This window comes from Myotis davidii, unplaced genomic scaffold, assembly GCF_000327345.1.
Source record: "Myotis davidii unplaced genomic scaffold, ASM32734v1 scaffold815, whole genome shotgun sequence".
Classification (NCBI taxonomy): Eukaryota; Metazoa; Chordata; class Mammalia; order Chiroptera; family Vespertilionidae; genus Myotis; species Myotis davidii.
The window spans coordinates 559,631-578,295 of record NW_006288179.1 but is presented as its reverse complement, the minus strand read 5'-3'; the positions used below and the strand labels follow the sequence as shown (position 1 = coordinate 578,295).

The window sequence follows — 18,665 nt, the reverse complement described above, 5'->3', positions numbered from 1 at the left end:
GGAGTTGTAATCTGGATGGTCCCACTCTGACCACTGGGTACACTGGCTCTTGGATCTCTAAGGAGGTGCTAATTTAGCCTCTGCCTGAGGCTACCCAGCAGGAGCTACAAAGAGATCTGCAGATTCCCCTTCTTTGTTTGGGGTTTGGAGGTGCCCAGATGAGGCCCAGCTGTAAAGCATTGCAAGCTGCTGAGGGGCCTTGGGCTTTCTCTTGGAAGTTCTGGGTCTGTCTGGCCCAGCTGCAGTTTGTTAGGTAATTTTCAGATTGCAAAGGGCCAGGGCATTCATATGCAAAAGTCTCTGCCTCAGCTTGGGTGGGGTAGGGTTTCAGAGAATCAACAGGGCAAAGCAAACAGCTATGGCTGATCCTCAGCCCTGCTCTAAGAGGCCTTGTGTCTCAGTGTCCTAGGGCAATCACTGCAGTCACCTCTGAGAGAAAGCTGCCCTCGAGTTCCGAGTTCTGCCCGATGCCAGACAGTCCAGTTTCTCCCCGTATGAGTCTGGGTCCTAGAGACTTCCCGGAACTGGAGTTCAGCGCAGTCAGGGGCTTGTGACCCTCCTGATTCAAAAAGACAGCACATCCTCAGTTGCCAGCCCTTGCTGCGTGCGGCTCTGTACCCCTGCACTTTACTTCCGCAGCTTCTCTGAGTCTCAGTGTGCTTTTCTCTTTCCTTCTAGTTGTAGAATTTCCACTCAGCTAGCCTTCCTGTGGTTCTGGATGATGTCCGTTTTGTCTTTTAGTTGTATTTTTGTAGTTGTTGTGGGAAGCAGCAATTTCCGGTGTTTACCTATGCCGCTATCTTGGTTTCTCTCTCTCTCTCTCTTTTTTTACGGCTGAGTAATATTCATTGTATAAATGTATCAAAGCTTTTTTGACCACTCATCTACTGATGGGAATTTGAGCTGTTCCCAGATCTTGGGTTTGTGAATAATACTGCTATGAACATAGGGGTGCATGCTAGTATATTCTTTCGAATTAGTGTTTTGGCATTCTTAGGATATATTCTTTTTTTATAGATAAGACTACTAATATCCATATGTGTTACCTACATTAATAAAAGCATATGCAAAGTATATTTCTACTTGTGAATGAACATTTTATGTATTACTCCAGCACTGTACATTATGTTTTAATGTTGACTTGCTCTTATATCACAGCTGCTGAGAGCCATATACATGCATGTTAAAATGTAGACTGTTAATGAAAGAGGAGAGTAGAGTATAGTGCTGTGTAGTGAGTAGCTGCCATATAGTCGTGCTGAAACTTAGTGAATTTACAACTGAGAATGTACCGTAGTACAGCCCTTCTGTCCTGTGAACTAACAGCCAGATTGTTTGTAATTTCCCATGCTATTTAAAACAGGGTTCTCATGTATCAGCCGTCTTCTGTAAGGGTGCCCAGTGTGACTTCGGTTGATCCTGCTGCTATTCCGCCTTCATTAACAGACTACTCAGTACCATTCCACCACACGCCAATATCAAGCATGTCATCAGATTTGCCAGGTATGTGAAGATTTATTTTTGTTTGTTTGTTCCTTATTAAGTCTTATCATTTATTTTTAATCTTAACCTGTGGAGCAAATAGAGTTTTAAAAATGTAAATAGAAATGCTAAGGAAATTTGAAAACTTCATATAAAGGTAATGTCTGTTTTAATATATCATATTCATTTCCTATCATCTTAACTTCAGAGCAATCTATAGATTCCTAATAATAGGAAAGACAGTAGGATAGTAGGAAATGTTTATAGATTTTATTTTCCTTCAGAGAAGATTTGTACTCAGAGGTTTTCCTTAGCTTATTTATTATTCCATCTTATAGGTTAGGGAGAGAGTATTTTCTCATACTCTTCTTGGTAGTCCATCACAACTTGGGGTATTGCCAACAGCTTTACCTTGTGATTTTCCCCTGTAAAAATAGGATCTACCAGCTGTCTCCCTAGAGCACTACTTAATATCTGGACATATTTTATATATATATATTAACTCAACATTTAAAAATTCAAGGTTATTTGAATTACCTTAGTACCAAGACCTGTGCAACCAGGGCCATATTATACATTTAAACTTTGCCCTTCTCCCCTGTCTGTATACCCAGTGTTTTTACAGACATTTTTGATCTATCAGATGTGAGCAAGTTAGAACCAGTACCTCTTAATATTCATGACTTCCCTTCTTTCTAAAGGGTGCTTTTAGTGGAATACAATTCCCTCTTCCAATTAATTAATTTTCCCCACCAGATTTCTGAAGTTAATTTTAACACTCTTAGGGAGGTCTTTATTGTAAGAACAATATATATTCTATTGGACAAAATTTGTGTTGTTTGAAACAGTTGATGGTTTTGTTATCTGGCCAATTCAAATACAATTTAATGGAAAAGAATAGACTAAGAATACTATCCATCAAAAAAATTGTAAATACCTTTTCTTAAATATGTTTAGTACTTTGGGAATTGGTATTTAAATATGTTTAGTCCATGTGTACTTTGGGAATTGGTATTTTAAAAAATTGTTTGCAAACCCAGCCATGATGACCAGTTATAAAGTATTTTTTGTATCTAAAGCTCGATGCTAAAGTATAGGTGAGGTCTCAAGGTCCATAAGAAATACACTCAGAGAGTCTTAATTTCTAAGTGCTATGTTTTGCTCTAACTTTGGCTAGTTTTAAGTGAAGTTGAAGAGTGTTCACATGTCATCTTAGTATATGTTATAAACAAACATTTTTTAAGGATTTGTTTTCTAAAGACTTTGAATTAAAAATTAATCTGGAAAAAAGATGATAAACTTTCATTTACTAAAGTGATTCTGGCCATTTAGCAATAAAATAGACACAATTTACAAATCACATGCTCTGTTTTCAAATTATGTGATTCTGAATGAATTTTTAACTTTAAAGAATTTACAGTTTTTCAAAATTTGGGTATAAATTGAGACTATTTTATAAAATGTGCAGATTAGAGAAAAATGCAGTAAAATATGTTAACTGTATATTTCATAAAATACACTTCAAGCCTGGTATTAAGGAACTAAGACTAATATTCAGGCCAATATAAACCAATATGGTAATACTGGTCATTAAAATGTTGAAATGCTTTTTACAAGTTGATAAACTGAATAGAAGAGGGTCTATTGTACTTTACAAGAATTAACAGTTTTATCATCATCTGTGAATCACGTAGCAATCACTACATCTAAATAGCTTAGTTTTTACTTTGGTTTTATTGTTAGTGTGCTCTTTTGTAATTAGTAGTTACTTTGCTTTTATTTTTGTGCATAAGTTTTATGTAATTAGTCATACTATACAGAGTTGGTATTTATAAATTTAATAACTTATAATAAATATTAAATAGAACACCAAGAATAGAGATAGCATTTTAATACATTTCTTAACATTCTTTTTAAACATCATAAACATGAATCTTCTGAATCTGCAGGGGAACAAAGAAGAAATGATATTAATAATGAACTGCAGCTTGGAACATCTTCTGATACTGTGCAACAGTGAATTCAAAATAAAACATAATTTGTATTTATGGAATGGAAAACAGCTTGATTATTTCAAGAAAATATATGACTGCCTTATTATTACTAGTGACATATTGTCAGGTGTGAATGGTGCTCAAAAGTTGTGTCATTAAAATTTGGAAGTGCTAAACATTTACATATTTAATCATGTAGCAACCATGTTTGGTTAAAGTTCATGGCTCAAGTAAGGAAGATGTTATTCTTAGTAAGACATGTAGAGTCAGTTTCACATAAAGACACATTTAAAATCTAAAAGCAACAATTTTAACTGTTAATAGAAGAAACATTTAGAATGTACCATGAGAATTTTTAACCTGCTTTTTAGTTAAAAATAATTGAGCACATTTTCAACCTTGAAATACTTAGGAGGGCATAAATATATATTAATATAATCTATTGTTTCAATTGAAAGTTATGGTGAAATAAGAAAACAGCATTTTGCTAAATTTATAAAATAAGGACGAAACAATCACTATTTATGAAACTTAAACTATGTCATATGAGTTTTAATAGTCTACTTAAAATATAAAATGCAAGACTTTGATAATGCAGTTTATTGGAAGGAATAACATCTGAAATACTATATCAAATTTTAGAGATGGTGTTTGAGAAAAATGGTTTCACGGAGAAATATTTACATTAGAACATTATTGGATTTTGTATAGACAGCATCTGTATAATGCTAGGGAGACAGCCTAGAATTTCAACCAAGAGCTTAGAAAAATGTGTGGGTATTTTACTATCTATAATAATAAAAGCATAATATGCTAATTAGATTGGACGTCCTTCTGGACGTTTTTCCTTGTGGACAAAGCCTCAGCGGGAGTGAGGAGGTTGCAGGGGGCTGAGGCAGAGGCGGCGGGCAGGGGCCGGGGCCAAGGGCCTTGCACGAATTTCGTGCATTGGGCCTCTAGTGCATTATGTAAGTCACCATATTCATTGATCCGTGGATGAGGTGTCAAAAGGTAGAGATCAAGTGAATCTCTTAAATCACATGAAACAGTAAAGAATTACAATATATCTAAGAGCTGAAATAATGAAAATAGGAAGTCTCTGCACCTCAGTGGACAGCCTTCAGTTCTGGAGTTGTAAAAAAAATCTGAAAATTACTAGTCTGTGTGTTTATTTAAATTGAAGTTATGAAATGGGACTAAACATTTAGAAAATGAGCATTTTTGTGTGATTGGCTTCAATACAAATATTCCAGCAGAGATAGCAGTGCTTTCTTAGCTTTTTAAAAGTGTTTGTTATTCAAGTGGACTGAGTGATTAAAAAAACAGTAAAAGTAATTGAACATATAAAATCCTATCTAATAAAAGAGCAATATGCAAATTGACTATCACTCCACAAGATGGCTACCCCCATGTGGACACACAATTGCTGGCACTGTCACCACTCCTGTTTGGTGAGTACTGGAAGTGCCACCATATCAATCATGCTAATGATATGCTAAGGCCACTCGACTGCTCACTATGATGTGCAGTGACCACTCGGGGCAGACGACTGGTTGACCTGTCACTATGATGTGCACTGACCACCAGGGGACAGATGCTCCAAGGTTAGCTTGCTGCTGGGGTCCGGCCGATTGGTACTGAGTGAGACGGGCCAGACACTTTAGTCCCTCCCCAGCTGGCCAACCTTCCTCATCCCTCCCTGGCCTTGATCATGCACCAGTGGGGTTCCTCGGTCTGGCCTGCACCTTCTCGCAATCCGGGCTGAGGGACCCCACCCCCTCTGAGTGCACAAATTTCATGCACTGGGCCTCTAGTTAATAAAAAGAAAATTGTTACACCATTTGAAGCAAAATAAAATTAATAAAATTAAAAAAATTAATTAAGTGACACGCCGATAAAGTATTTTTGTGACTCAGTCAATAATGGAGATGTTGAATATATAAAACTCTTGGAAGGTAAAAGAATTAGACAAATTTTGAATTGGTGTTCAACAGAAGCAGAGAAAGGATTTACTGAACAAGATCATTAATGTGAAAAGAAACTGCTATGGAAAAAACGTCGCCTACTGAATTGGAATCGTTCATTGTGATTCTCTTTGTCCATTGTTAGCTCAAACCCTGCTGTGCCATATAGGTAGTGACAGACATACAAAATGACAAATCATAATTTTTTTACATGCTTTATAAATGGAATGGTTTCTTTCAAATGATTGGTGCTATAGTTTCTATTACTTGATAAGCATTGTAAACATAGCTTATTTAGAGATTATAAGGGACTAACTATACTTAAAATGTTTGAGTTATAAATTATTCATTCTGCTTATTAAATATTTTAAAGATAATTTCTACTAATATTCTCTATTTTGAGTAACAGTCTAATATCAGACTTTATTCTGTATGATTGTTATTTAAGGTAACATTGAACGCCAGCAAATAAAAAATGTATAAAATTGAATAGAAATTGACCTGTCTTAGTGACCTATACTTAGTATCTTTTTGTTGTTGTTGTTTTGTTTGTTTTTAATGTTTTGGAATTTAGTCAAACAGGGACTCCAGGGGAACTGACTTGGAAGTTTATTGATAGACATTTTAGGCCTGAAATTTTAAATTATTTATTGTTATAACTTTAATGCTTTGAAATGGTGTACTTGGGCAACCTTTTTCACATTCCTGTTTCTAAAGCTTAGTTGGAGAATCTCACATCTTTGGTTTAGAAAATTGCATTGGCTTATAACCTAGTACGCCTTGATAAGATTTAGCTTGTTAGTGAGCAGAAATTAACCAAGGCTTGCTTTGTGCAGAGCATGGAACTGGAGTGATCCCTGGATGAGGTACTGCTTTTAATGTGGAAATAGGGGGACAGAGAGCACTTCATGAAATAGACATCTGTTTAAGATGGTGTAGACCTTTCCTATCATGGGATAGTAAACAGTTAACCCCAAATGTTTTCTAGCTTGTGATAAATATAAAATGATTTTGGGAAATAATTCTTGTCTCCAAAATATGAGACAACTATTAACAAAGCATTTTTGTTTTAGGTTTGGATTTTCTTTCCCTTATTCCAGTTGATCCCCAGGTATGTATCCTGAATTTAAGCAACTAATTTGTATTTGATTGTTGTTTATGTCATACTAACTAAAAATGACCAGTTGCATAAAATCAGGACAGTCAACTCTCAGTTACTTAAATTGATGCAAAGAAAGTACTATATAAATATTTCAGTTTTATTTGGAGAAATAAAGTTGCTGTTTTCAATTTATGATATTTTTTGGTCTTGATATTTGAATTTGAAATTTTATTTAGTTTAATAATCAGTTGGCATTATCAAGTATTTCAGTGATTAATATGAGGGAAGCAGTGCTAGATTACTAGAAATTAAAATTGACAGAAATTGTAAAACGCTTGTTCTATATAGAGAAAATAGCTAAAACTGATTAAACTGCTTTGAATCATTATCTTGAGTCTTCCTTATTTTTAAAGGCAATCAGATTCAGACTTGGGGGATGCCCCAGCCTAAGTTGCTATAAATTATAAATTATTCCTGTTTTCTCTGTCAGAGGTAAGAAGTTCTAGTATCCCAGAGTCCCAACATGGAGACTTTGCAGTGAGCATGGACCTCACTGGCAGGCGTGTAGCAGAGGCAGAGCAGAGGAGGGAAAGGCATGGGGAAAGCCAGGGGCAAAGTGAAACAGACTTTGAAAGGTGTGTTGAGAGTAGGAAGGGAGTAGAGGAAGAACATGGACCACCACTTCCTAGGTGCTCAGATTCAGCTAACTACAGGTCTTGTATTGGCCTCCTGTTTGAATACTCTGTATCTGATCACACAAACAACACCGGAAATACTGGCCCAAGGTAACGTGCACAGAATGAAGAATTTCTCCTTCTCACCCTGAATTGACTTTGTGACATCAGTAGATTCTATCTACAACAAAAGTACAATTATATCTTTCTAGGAAATTTATTCTTTGGGCTTAAAATATTACTGGATTTTTTTTTTTTATGTGAACCATCCTTTTAAAATAAATTACCTTGGAACCTAGAGGATTCAAATTTCATAGTGCTATTTAGCCTGCTAGTGTCAGACTAACTTAATTGATAAGGCAATAGAAGAGTTAGAGATTGTGCCTTCAGTCTCCATAGAATCCTTAAGATTTGTTCTACTTTACCTCCATGTTGCCCCATTATTTTTGTGCAGATATGTGCCAGTTACACATAAAGAATGGAGTTACAGGTAAATGCCTGCAACCCGAGTATAATAAATATTCAATGCATAGAGCCTATAGATAGCAGTACTATAGTATCTAGCATTCATTTTATAAAGGAAGAAGAGTACCTTTTACTACCACACAATCAAAAACTGCCTGAGAGGCAAAATAAAATGTAAGTTTCTGACCTTTTTTCTAGATTCCTTCCCCAATTTTGTTGGAAAGTAGGAAATGTGTTTGCTTTTAAAGAAAGTTAATACTTGAGAGTTTAACTTTGTTTAGAACTCTTTAAGAACAATATCCCTTGAATTTCCTGGTGCATGACATTCATTTTATTCATGATCCAAGACAGTTATCCATCCTAAACATTAAATTACTTCTTTGAAAGGCAGTTGAATTTAGTCCTTCCTACTGACTAGAAGCTCATACCTGGGGCTTTTCCTCTTATCATTTTGCAGATCACGTAATCTAAACAACCTGTTTTAAATTCTGTTCTGTAACTTAGTATCTCCAATGATAGCTGACTATAGAAATGATAAGATCGATCAGATACCCTTTCATACAGTCTGAAGATAAAATACTTCTCACATAAAATATTCTATAGTGATATAAAAATAAAGCTTTTAGTCTTTCCTCTCTCTCTCTTGATCAATACTAGAGTGTTAAACTCAGGTTTGAATTTAAGAATCAGCAACCAAGCTGGTAAGGAAACAAAATGTGAACTCTTGGAGAGGGGTGTCAAGGAAGCATCACAAGAAAAATTAGATTAGATCTTTACGATTTATTCCAAAATTTTGTGATTACATGAGATAGTTCTATGTTCTGGGCATCACTTGGTAGTTAGCTACCATGTTGTCTCTGAATGCTGTCTTTGCAATTACACAGGTATTGTTACATGTATGTACAGAGGAGTCAAATGCCACTCTTTAGTTGGTCAGTTTTTTGTTTTGATATATATGTTTTTTTTATTGATTTCAGAGAGAAAGGGATGAGAGAGGATAATTGGCTGCCTCCTGCAGGCCCCTAGTGGGGATTGTGCAATGATCAGAATCCAACTGTGACCTCCTGGTTCATAGGTTGACACTCAACATGGAGCCACGTTGGCTGGGCTAGTTGATCAATTTTAACATTATTCCTAACCTATCTGATTGATAATAAATTTTGAAAGAATTGTTCAATTTTGAAATAGCATTTTTGCTCACTACCATTAAAAATAAGTATTTACTATCATTTTGCAATGTGATTTAAATCTGGCTTAAACACATGTAGCGAGAGATCTTTTTGAGGTTATTTTGAGTCATGATTGTGGGGCCCATATTCACTATTAAATATTGTTGACATTTTTGTAATTGCACCTATATATTTGGTCAGCAAACAAATTCTGCAAGTTTTGAAAATCAAAAATATATGCTATATTCTCTAAGTAATATAAAATATCTAAATTCATGCCATCTTTCATCCAAAGACCTGGAATTTTGAGAAATTTTTAAATCCCATTGGGAGTAAAATATGTGGCTCTCACTTGTACATATCTAACAATTTCTAGTCTCTTTATTTGAAATGAATGTAGCCTCTTCCTCATCAGAATCATTGTTTGTTTCAAGCAGTACTGTCCTCCTATGTTTTTGGATAGTCTCACCTCACCCTTAACAGCAAGCAGTACGTCTGTTACCACCACCAGCCCCCATGAAAGCAATACTCATGTTAGCTCATCCAGCAGCAGGAGTGAGACAGGGGTCATAACCAGCAGTGGAAGGAACATTCCTGACATCATCTCATTGGACTAAAGGAGGACTCAGTCGATTCTAGGAATCATTCATCAAAACTGCTCTTTCTTGGATCTCTGGTCCGTGGAAGCTATTTTTTTAATAACAGTTACTTTGATATTTATTGAAACGTCAAATGGATTCTTTTGCTTTCTGAAAGACGAACACAGATGACTGTGGCAAGAACCAAATGACAAACATGATTTTCTTATTCATGCTGTACTCTGAGCATCAGATGCGTCAGCCATAACTTTGTCTTCTTGGGAGACGGATTTCAATTTCATGTTACTGGATGGATTCTACAAATCAGTTAAACATTTCTTGTAATAAACAGCAATAAAATTATGTAAATGTGCAAGTAAACTTTTTTCTAATTAAAAAGGATGTAATCAATGATTTTAAAAGGACAGCAACTTATGTTTAACCTGACGTGAAGGAAGAATATATGGAAAGAAGTTACATTTGCCAAATGAGTCGTTTCCACGCAGATTTGTTCTATTTCGTTGAACTGATGAAGTCTTGATAAGTGGCCAAAGCGTGGGTTCCACTTTTCTTCCTGATTCCATCAAAGAAAAATGGCCTTTGTGTCATACATTTTTCCCTGGTTGTCATTTACATTCAATGTTATTTGCTACTGAATGCAGAGAGAAGTTCTAGGATCTGGCTGTTCTTTATTGGCGAGTATGTCGAAGAACACTACACAGATTCTACCCTGATATAATGTGTTATTTTTTGGTAATTTTATAATCTCATTCTAGAGATTTCTGTAAATTCGGGGCTTGCCTTCTCAAAAAAAAAAAAAAAGTGCTATGCAGTCATTGAAGGAAATGTTTTTGGAGTAAGGTGGCTGGAATGTTAGAATTTTGTTCTTATTGTCCAGAATCATTGAGAGCTTAGAGGCAATAGAAGAATGGATTTAGGGGAGCTTGGGAATAACAAAGTTTAATTTGTTCCTAAGAACTTCTTTTGCTCATTTACTTTATAGAATAATAATCAAATCTTGTTGAAACTTTTCAGATTTTAGTGACACTGACCAAGAAAATATGTTTTAGATCTCTGATCATTTTTAAAGAAAAGGCAAATAGCAAGAGATAGGGGTGGTATCGGATTTCCTTTTTATTTTTTAAAGAGAAATCTTTCCTGAGACCACAGAAGACCTGAACCCCACTTTAAAAACCACTCTACTTTCTTTTGCTTTATTTGGCTTCCTAAACAATATTAGAATTCTCAAGGAGTTAATACTTTCCCAATGTTTAGCTTTCTCTGCCTACTTTACAGATAAAGTCTTTTTTAAAAATGGGTAATCTGATTCTCAAGCTGAGTACCCAGATGAAAAGCACTGAGTTCAGTGAGAACAGGGACGTAGGACTTGGTGTTGGTGCAGCTCACGGAGCTGACTTTGCAGTGCTTGGTTTTCACACCTCAAGTTTTCATGGCCTCTGTACACCTTTTGTGCTGATTTAAGATCATGTGATTTTCTGTGTCATCCCTTCTTTGGCTACATCATCCCCTTAATGTATTACCCTTTTTGGAGAGCTGCTTATTATTAAAAGCGTGGAAAATAAACTTCCTGCAGTAGTTGTGTCATAGTTGCTAGTTCTATCTTGTCATTAGATTTCAATCCATGTTACAGTCCTTTGGTCCAGATACAGAATATCTTCATAGTAAAGTTTTATGTTGCTGCTTTAAATACAGATGCAATTTCTGTTAACTCTGTAATCAGATAGAAAAAGTAACCTGATTTGTGTGGTATAATTTGTCAATAAAGAAATTATGTATATTTGTTATCATTTTGTTACCCTTTAGGTTCTCAGCGACTCCCCTTCCCAATTTAATCAATGGAGTTTTATAAGGTCAATTAAAATGTGAATAGAAGTTTATTTACTTGTTTTTTATAATGGATACCTCTGCTTTTATAGTTGTGATCTGTTTCTTTTTCGATATTTTATGTGAATAGTTTTAGTGTGCCTTTTAGGTGCTTTCCACTGAAGTTACATATAAATTTTTAATTTATCTTGCGCAGGCATATTTAAAAATCACTATTAAGTTTATAATCTTAAAATTGGGGACTTTTGAGTATACATCTTTGAAGGTGAGCACTTTTCTTTATGCATTTGGCCTTATGACAACTGAATGTTTATTAAGCCATTATCCTTTTTCATTGTGGTCACTAAATATGTTTAACCAAGACCCTGACTTTTTTTGTTGTTAATCCTCACTGGTGGATATTTCGTCCATTGATTTTAGAGATAATGGAAGGGAGGGGGGAAAGGGAGAAAGGAGAGAGAGAGAAACATCGATGTGTGAAAGCCACATCAATCAGTTGCCTCCCACATGCACCCCAACCGGGGTGGGGAACCTACAACCCAGGTATGTGCCCTTGACCAGAATCAAATCTGGGACCCTTCCATTCTTGGGCCAACACTCTAACTATTGAGCTATGCTGGCCAGAGCAACCCTGTCTTTTTAGCAGTTGATTTTGCTAGCCTGGATTTTTTGTTTAACCAAGTATAATGCAGTTCTAGAAGAGATTGTCTTACCCAGGGGTCCTCAAACTTTTTAAACAGGTGCCAGTTCACTGTCCCTCAGACAGTTGGAGGGCCGGACTATAGTTTAAAAAAAAACTATGAACAAATTCCTATGCACACTGCACATATCTTATTTTGAAGTAAAAAAACAAAACAGGAACAAATATAGTATTTGTATTTGCATGTGGCCCGCGGGCCGTAGTTTGAGGACCCTTGGTTACCTGTTGCTTAGATGTCAGCCAGCTGGTGATTATGTGGAGTACCTTAAGGGAAGGATCTGCTGTTACTAGTCTCTTGCAAACACCTGCCAACCTATATTTTTATCTTTATTCCCATAGAAATGTTAAGGGCTTGTCTTGCTTTGGTACCTCCAGGCAGTGTAATTGGTGCTGATAAAGCTTCACACCTGCAGTTCACTTACATTCACTGACTTTCTGACCCTTAGATGAGCCACTTTAGGATTTCACTTCCATTTTTACACTGTATTTTTCTGTGTATAAGATGCTATTTTTTTCTAAAATCGTTAGACTGAAAATTGAGGGGCGTCTTATACACAGCAGTCAGCAGAGGAGAGCCGTGTGGGTGCACAGCTGCCCATATCTTGTCAAACAGGCTTCCTCTAATCACGAGCCTTATTATTACTGATGTCAGCTGATGCCATAATTGGAGGTGGGGGTGGAGAGTGCACAGATGCAACAGGGACCTGAGCGTTCTGAGCCCATAAAGATGTCAAAAATAAAAAGATAAATACCAGTAAGTGATTGTCTTATTCTGCAAAATTCAAACAATGTAATCAGCTCTGCAAAAGAGCATGGAAAAAGACAATTTGAACCTTCTCCCACTGAATGTATGATCAGACAGTGGAGAAAACAGGAAGAACAACTACTTAAGATGACAAAAAAGAAGGCCTTAAGAGGAAAACCAGCAAAATATTTAAAATACTGATTTCTTAATTTTGGGTTGGAAAATTATACACGGAAAAATATGGTAAATACCTGGCATCTGTCATAGGACAATTATGAAGGCCTAATGAAACAGTAGAGGTAAATTTAGGCTTTGTGCCATTTATCTAATGTGTTTCAGGAAAGCTAGAATGAAAATATCATGATTAGAGATCATGAGTATAAATTAGTTCTGTAACTCTTGGTATAAAACAAGTTTCCTTAGCATCTTCAGGAATTTGAAGAAAGGTAAGGTGTTGCATTTTGGGTGAAGTGTTCTACAGAGACTTCTGACCTTGAGATTCAGATCTTTCAGATACTCTGCCTTCAGATCAATCTTGGACACTTGATTTAGTGACCAATTATCTGTGTTTCTTCTGCCAATAAAGTCTGTATTAGTTACATTTTGTCTTTTTTTTAAAAAGTTGATTTTTACAAAGCATTAGGTTAATTCTCAGGTATGCTGTTCATTTCTTTTTAGCCCCCAATTAGTAAAAAAAAAAGCATTTAACTCTTGGTGTTTTTTGGGGGGGTGGGGGTGGGGGTGTATTTTCTTTTTTAGTAAACACTTTTGTTTTACTAATTTTTTCATGTAGAAAAATGTAGGGCAGTGTTCCATTTAAACTTGGGTTTGACATTGTATTTAGTGGCTCTGGATCCATATGGTAGGAGCTCATTGATGATTCAATCTGATTTATTAACCATCTTTTTGCTACAGTTACACATAAACATGGTGAAACTAGTGGAAAAGACTAAAAACTCTGCTTTTAAAAGAGTCTGATGCTACTGTCAAATAAATGACTGGTTTGTAAGTTTTTTTGTTGTTGCTAGGAACCACAGCAATTCCTAGCAGAAATAAATAAAAATGCCCATTCTTCTTTCATGCTTGCCTGATTCAGTAATGTTTTTGTTTCTGTTTATATCAGTAATACATTCTCATTATGGAAAAGTTAGACAACAGAAAGTATGAAGAAAAACAATGTCAACCTTTATTAATTGCATGATATTCCTTTGTATGGGTGTGCCATGATTCCTATCACTTTTTCCCATTGGACATTTTAGATTGCATCTTATAATGTTACAGTTGAGTGTTCTTGTGCACAAATTTTTCCTTAGGAAAAATTCCTAAAGGTGAATTTCTGGGTCAAGGGTATAAACACTTTTGTAGTTCTTGCTTCATGTCACACCTTACCAAGTGGATATACTAATTTCCACCCCAACCCTGTGGTGTGAGAAGAACTATCTGACTGTATTTTCTAAGAACATGCACGATTTATCTCTATCTGACTGTTTTCCAAGAACATGTGCGATTTATCTTTATGCAGGTATCTGAACTAAGACTCTGCCTTGCTGGCCTGGACGAGCTAGGCTAACTGATTTTGGAGGTAATTAGCAGAGATTTTCCTGAGCTGTCTCAGTATCAAGTATATCTGACATGTTCCAGAAACACCTGTATGTAGATATCCCAATGGTTTTTCACAGAGTTGGGTTTTTGTTGTTGTTGTTGTTTTTTTCACTGTGAAGTAGCCCATTGCCAGGGTACACTTTCCAGTCTTAGAAAATATTGACACTTTAAAAATATTGTGCCTAGGGCCAGCCCTTAGTAGCCTGCTCTTTTTTCCTCTTCCTGTAGGCTCCATTTTGGCCTTTCAGTAGGATCTCCTGAGCCAAAGGCAGTCCAACCCAAACTAGGAATGTGGTAAGGCTAAAACAACAGCTGGCCAAGCTTTGCCTGTTTTACTTTGTATTCTTTCATGTTTCCGATCAGATCTTTGTGTTCTAAGGGCAGCTATGGGGAAAGAGAAACAGATAGCTAGCTTCAGGTATTTAAGGTGTGTTATTTTCTTGATGGGTATACCACATCGATTATTTCCCATTGGCTTTTTATTTCTGAGTGGCTTTAAAGCTTACTTTGGAATCTCAAAGCTTAACTCTTTTAAATGAAGAAGAGTGTTGTGTTAGAAAATAGACCATCCTCTTATTTTGGCCTTCATCAAACTACTCAACGAATGTTTATTCAGTATGTTTTGTAAGTGTATGTAGAGTACAGTAGTAGAAACCATCTGGTTGCAGACTGCAAAGGGCTTATAGTCAAGTTATCAAAAAATCAATAATTTTTACCTAACATTGTGTTCAGAACTTTACAAAAAAGACTCATTCCTTACAATAGCACTTCAAAGGGAAGTGGTACTGTCCCTATTTTACAAATGAAGAAACGTGTTTAGGGATGTTTTGCGGTAGACTTGGGAGTCTGAAATAGATCCAACCCAAAAGCCCTCTCTGACAGAACTGAAATGGCATTAATTAGGTACATTACCTAGGAAACTGATGAGAATCTGGACATAATTCTGAGAACTGATTTCAGGCATGGCCACAGGAACAAGGAAGGGAGTGGATCTTGGAGCCATTTCAAAGGAATACTCAAGATTCAGTGTGAAATGGGCATGGGAGTAAGGGCTGAGCCCATTTCTCAAGCCTGAGCAACCAGGGTAATGGTGCTATTTACAGATCCAGGAGGCAGTTAGCATGGACATTCCCTGTAGGGGGGGGCGATGGTGAGTTTGATACTCACCATGAGGTTTCAGACAGGAAGCACTCATTGTTTTGCTGCTGTCTTTCAAGGAGTGCAGATTTCCCTTGTCCTCCATTCCGTCTTCGTTTGTCTTCATTCTGTGTATATTCTAGTCCCTCCCAATTGACCACCCATCCTCCTTCCTCCCTGAACCATGCTCAGTGGCATCTCAACCTTTTCGTTTTTCTCTTCCCTGCCCTGCCATAACAAGTTTGGTTGTCACCTGAAGTGCTACCGTAGCTTGCAGCTCTCTCCAGTGTGGTCTGTGCTTACATTCCACAGAGGTCAAGAGTTGGTACTTGCCTCCTTTTCTATCATCATTTCTAAGAAATGAAAGGCCTTGTAAATCACAAGTCAGTGAAGAGTTCTCAGTCATTAGCAGTGAGGAGCATTTGTTGAGTTTGGTATCACTCCATTTTGTAAATGTGGAAATAGAATCAGACGGTAAGTGATATGCCTAAGGTCTAGCAGCTTGATGGTGGGGAGCCAGGCATCAAACCCAGCTTTTAACCACAGACAGACCTTTCCTGATCACTCTATCTAAAAAGTGAGTGTTTCCTGACAATCCTTATTGCATCACCCTGTTTCTGTCCTGTATGGCACTTGTTACAACTGGTGTTTATGTATTGGTTTATTGCGCACTGTCTGTTTCCCCTACGAGATTGTGAGCTCTATGAGGGCAGGGCTGATATTTTATTTCACTTATATCCCAGAGCCTAACATGCTGCATAGTAGGTGCTCAATAAATATTTGTGAATGAAAAAAAATGGTGGGTAACTGTATTTGACGCTGTCTATGGAAATCATTTAATATCTGAGTAGCAGGTGTTCACCCAGAGGAAGTACATGTTTGGGGCAGATGATAGTGGTGAAAGGTGCTAGGAGCTGGGAGGAAGTCAGTGGACTGACCTGGACTCCAAGGTCTTACAGGGGCAAGAGCTGGGAATGTGTGCCTTGTGATGAAAAAGGTTGAAAATTGCTGGCTTCTAGGACATGTTAGCATCGCATGCATACATTGGAAAAGAAAAATATCTGAAATCAATAAGCTTTCACTTTAGGAAACTAGAAAAAAGGAGAAGTTAAAGCTAAAGTACATAGAAAAAGATAAAAAGTATACATGTATACAAATGCCGGTAGCAGCATTCTTCATGATAGCCAAAAGATGGCAACTGTCCAGATGTCTACCAATTGGTAGATGGATAAACAACATGTGGCGCCCTAGCTGGTTTGGCTCAGTGGATAGAGCGTTGACCTGCGGATGAAGGGTCCCAGGTTCGATTCCAGTCAAGGGCACATGCCTGTGTTGTGGGTTTAATCCCCAGTTGGGAGCATGCACGAGGCAGCTGATCAATGATTCTCATCATTGATGTTTCTATCTCTCCCTCTCTCTTCCTCTCTGAAATAAAAAAACATTTAAAAAAAAAGGATGTGGTATATGCATACAAAAGAATATGATTTGGTCATGAAAAGGATTAAAATACTGATATTTGTATGTTTTAAAAATTGGCTAGGCCAGCCAGTGTGGCTCAGTGGCTGAGCATCGACCTATGAACCAGGAGGTCACAGTTCCATTCCAGGTCAGGCCATATTCTCCGGTTGTGGGCTTGATCCCCAGTGTGGGGTATGCAGGAGGCAGCCCATCCATGATTGTCTGTCATAGGTGTTTCTGTCTCTCTCTCCCTTTCCCTTCCTCTCTGAAATCAATAAAAATATATTTAAAAATTCTTTGTTATCAAAGATATACTTTTAAAAGGTGACTCACAAGGCAGTGTAAACAGCTAAGCAGTGTGTTTAACACTGAGATGCAGAAATGGAATAGATGGCCATTTACAAACTCTGCTTGTGCCTTCTGGGGGGAGAGGGTTGTGGAGAGGGAAGCAGAGAAAGTAACAAGTCTCCGACTCAGGCTAGGCAGCAGGGATGATGCTTTGCTCATGAATCCTGCTCACCTAAGAACACCCAAGAGAGACCAGCAACGCGTGTGTTATATTGTAGCAGTTAGAGCCGTTAGAAAAAACATGGCGGAGGTAGGTCAATCTGAAACCAACATTTGCCATAGAAGGCCTCACCCTGCGCCCCAGCACAGCCCCAGCACAAACGTGAGCATCCTCAGAAATGAGACCACAGCTCCCCCCCACCCCCCAACCCTGAAGGCTCTGATGACACTAGGATAATATTCAGGCAGCATCGTAGCTTAAAAGTACTTTTTATTTTATTGATTTTTTACAGAGAGGAAGGGAGAGAGAGAGTTAGAAACATCGATGAGAGAGAAACATCGATCAGCTGCCTCCTGCACATCTCCCACTGGGGATGTGCCCGCAACACAGGTACATGTCCTTGACCGGAATCGAACCTGGGACCCTTCAGTCCGCAGACCAACGCTCTATCCACTGAGCAAAACCGGTTTCGGCTAGTACTTTTAGTTTTATATGCTCTTATTCACTCTCGCATCAGAGAATGACTTACCAAAGTTTATGGGAAGGGAGATACCTTACAATCTAAAGTGGCCATTCTCACCCTTAGCGTCACATTGGAAATACTGGGGGAGTTTTAAAAAGTGTAAGACACCTCCCAGGCCAATCAGAATTCAGGGGCCAGGAGCCAAGCGCAGCAGTGGCCACACACACAGCTGCTTTCTCTGATGTCCGCCTGGGTCTTGGCCTTTGGAGATCCTCAGCATCACTCCCCAGGAGCAGCTGGCCCGCGGGGGAGGGCAGAGTGTGTGTGTGTGTGGGGGGGGGTCGGGGGGGGCCGGAGGGAGAGGATCAGAAGAGTCTTTTGGTGATAGAGGCTTAATGAAGCAGGAACTCAGCCTGAAGCTCAGCTGCCCAAAACTGAATTGACAGTAGAAAGGAGCGCAATGATAGTGAGTGCTGTACTTTATCTTGGCTCAGCAGCAGACCCAAAATCATGGATAGAGGGAGACAAAGGTTCCCATTCAGAGCCCACCTCCTTCAAGAATTTGGCGATTTCTCATTTGTCTCCCTGTCAGGGAACATTTCATAATTCCGAGCAGCTGCTTTCCTGCTATCTGCTAAGCCACCTTCACTGTTTGCCAAATTTCTGTACGTGTTTTGGTCTATTTCTGTGCTCTCTGTTCTGTTCCATTAGTCATTTGTCCATTCAGGTGTCACTACCATACTGTTCTAATGATTGAGGCTCTATAATACAGTCAAGCT

General features: G+C 37.7%; 1 protein-coding gene across 1 annotated transcript in view; it reads left to right on the top strand.

The window, feature by feature from the left end:
- The window catches only part of PIAS2 (protein inhibitor of activated STAT 2), a 73,051-nt gene extending 61,725 nt beyond the window's left edge, over positions 1 to 11,326 (top strand). The window contains exons 12-14 of the mRNA XM_015561480.1: positions 1,364 to 1,503; positions 6,514 to 6,551; positions 9,288 to 11,326. Coding sequence (XP_015416966.1) covers positions 1,364 to 1,503; positions 6,514 to 6,551; positions 9,288 to 9,467 — 358 coding nt within the window. The 3' untranslated portion in view covers positions 9,468 to 11,326. The remainder of the gene's footprint in view (positions 1 to 1,363; positions 1,504 to 6,513; positions 6,552 to 9,287) is intronic.
- Positions 11,327 to 18,665: the final 7,339 nt, after the last annotated feature.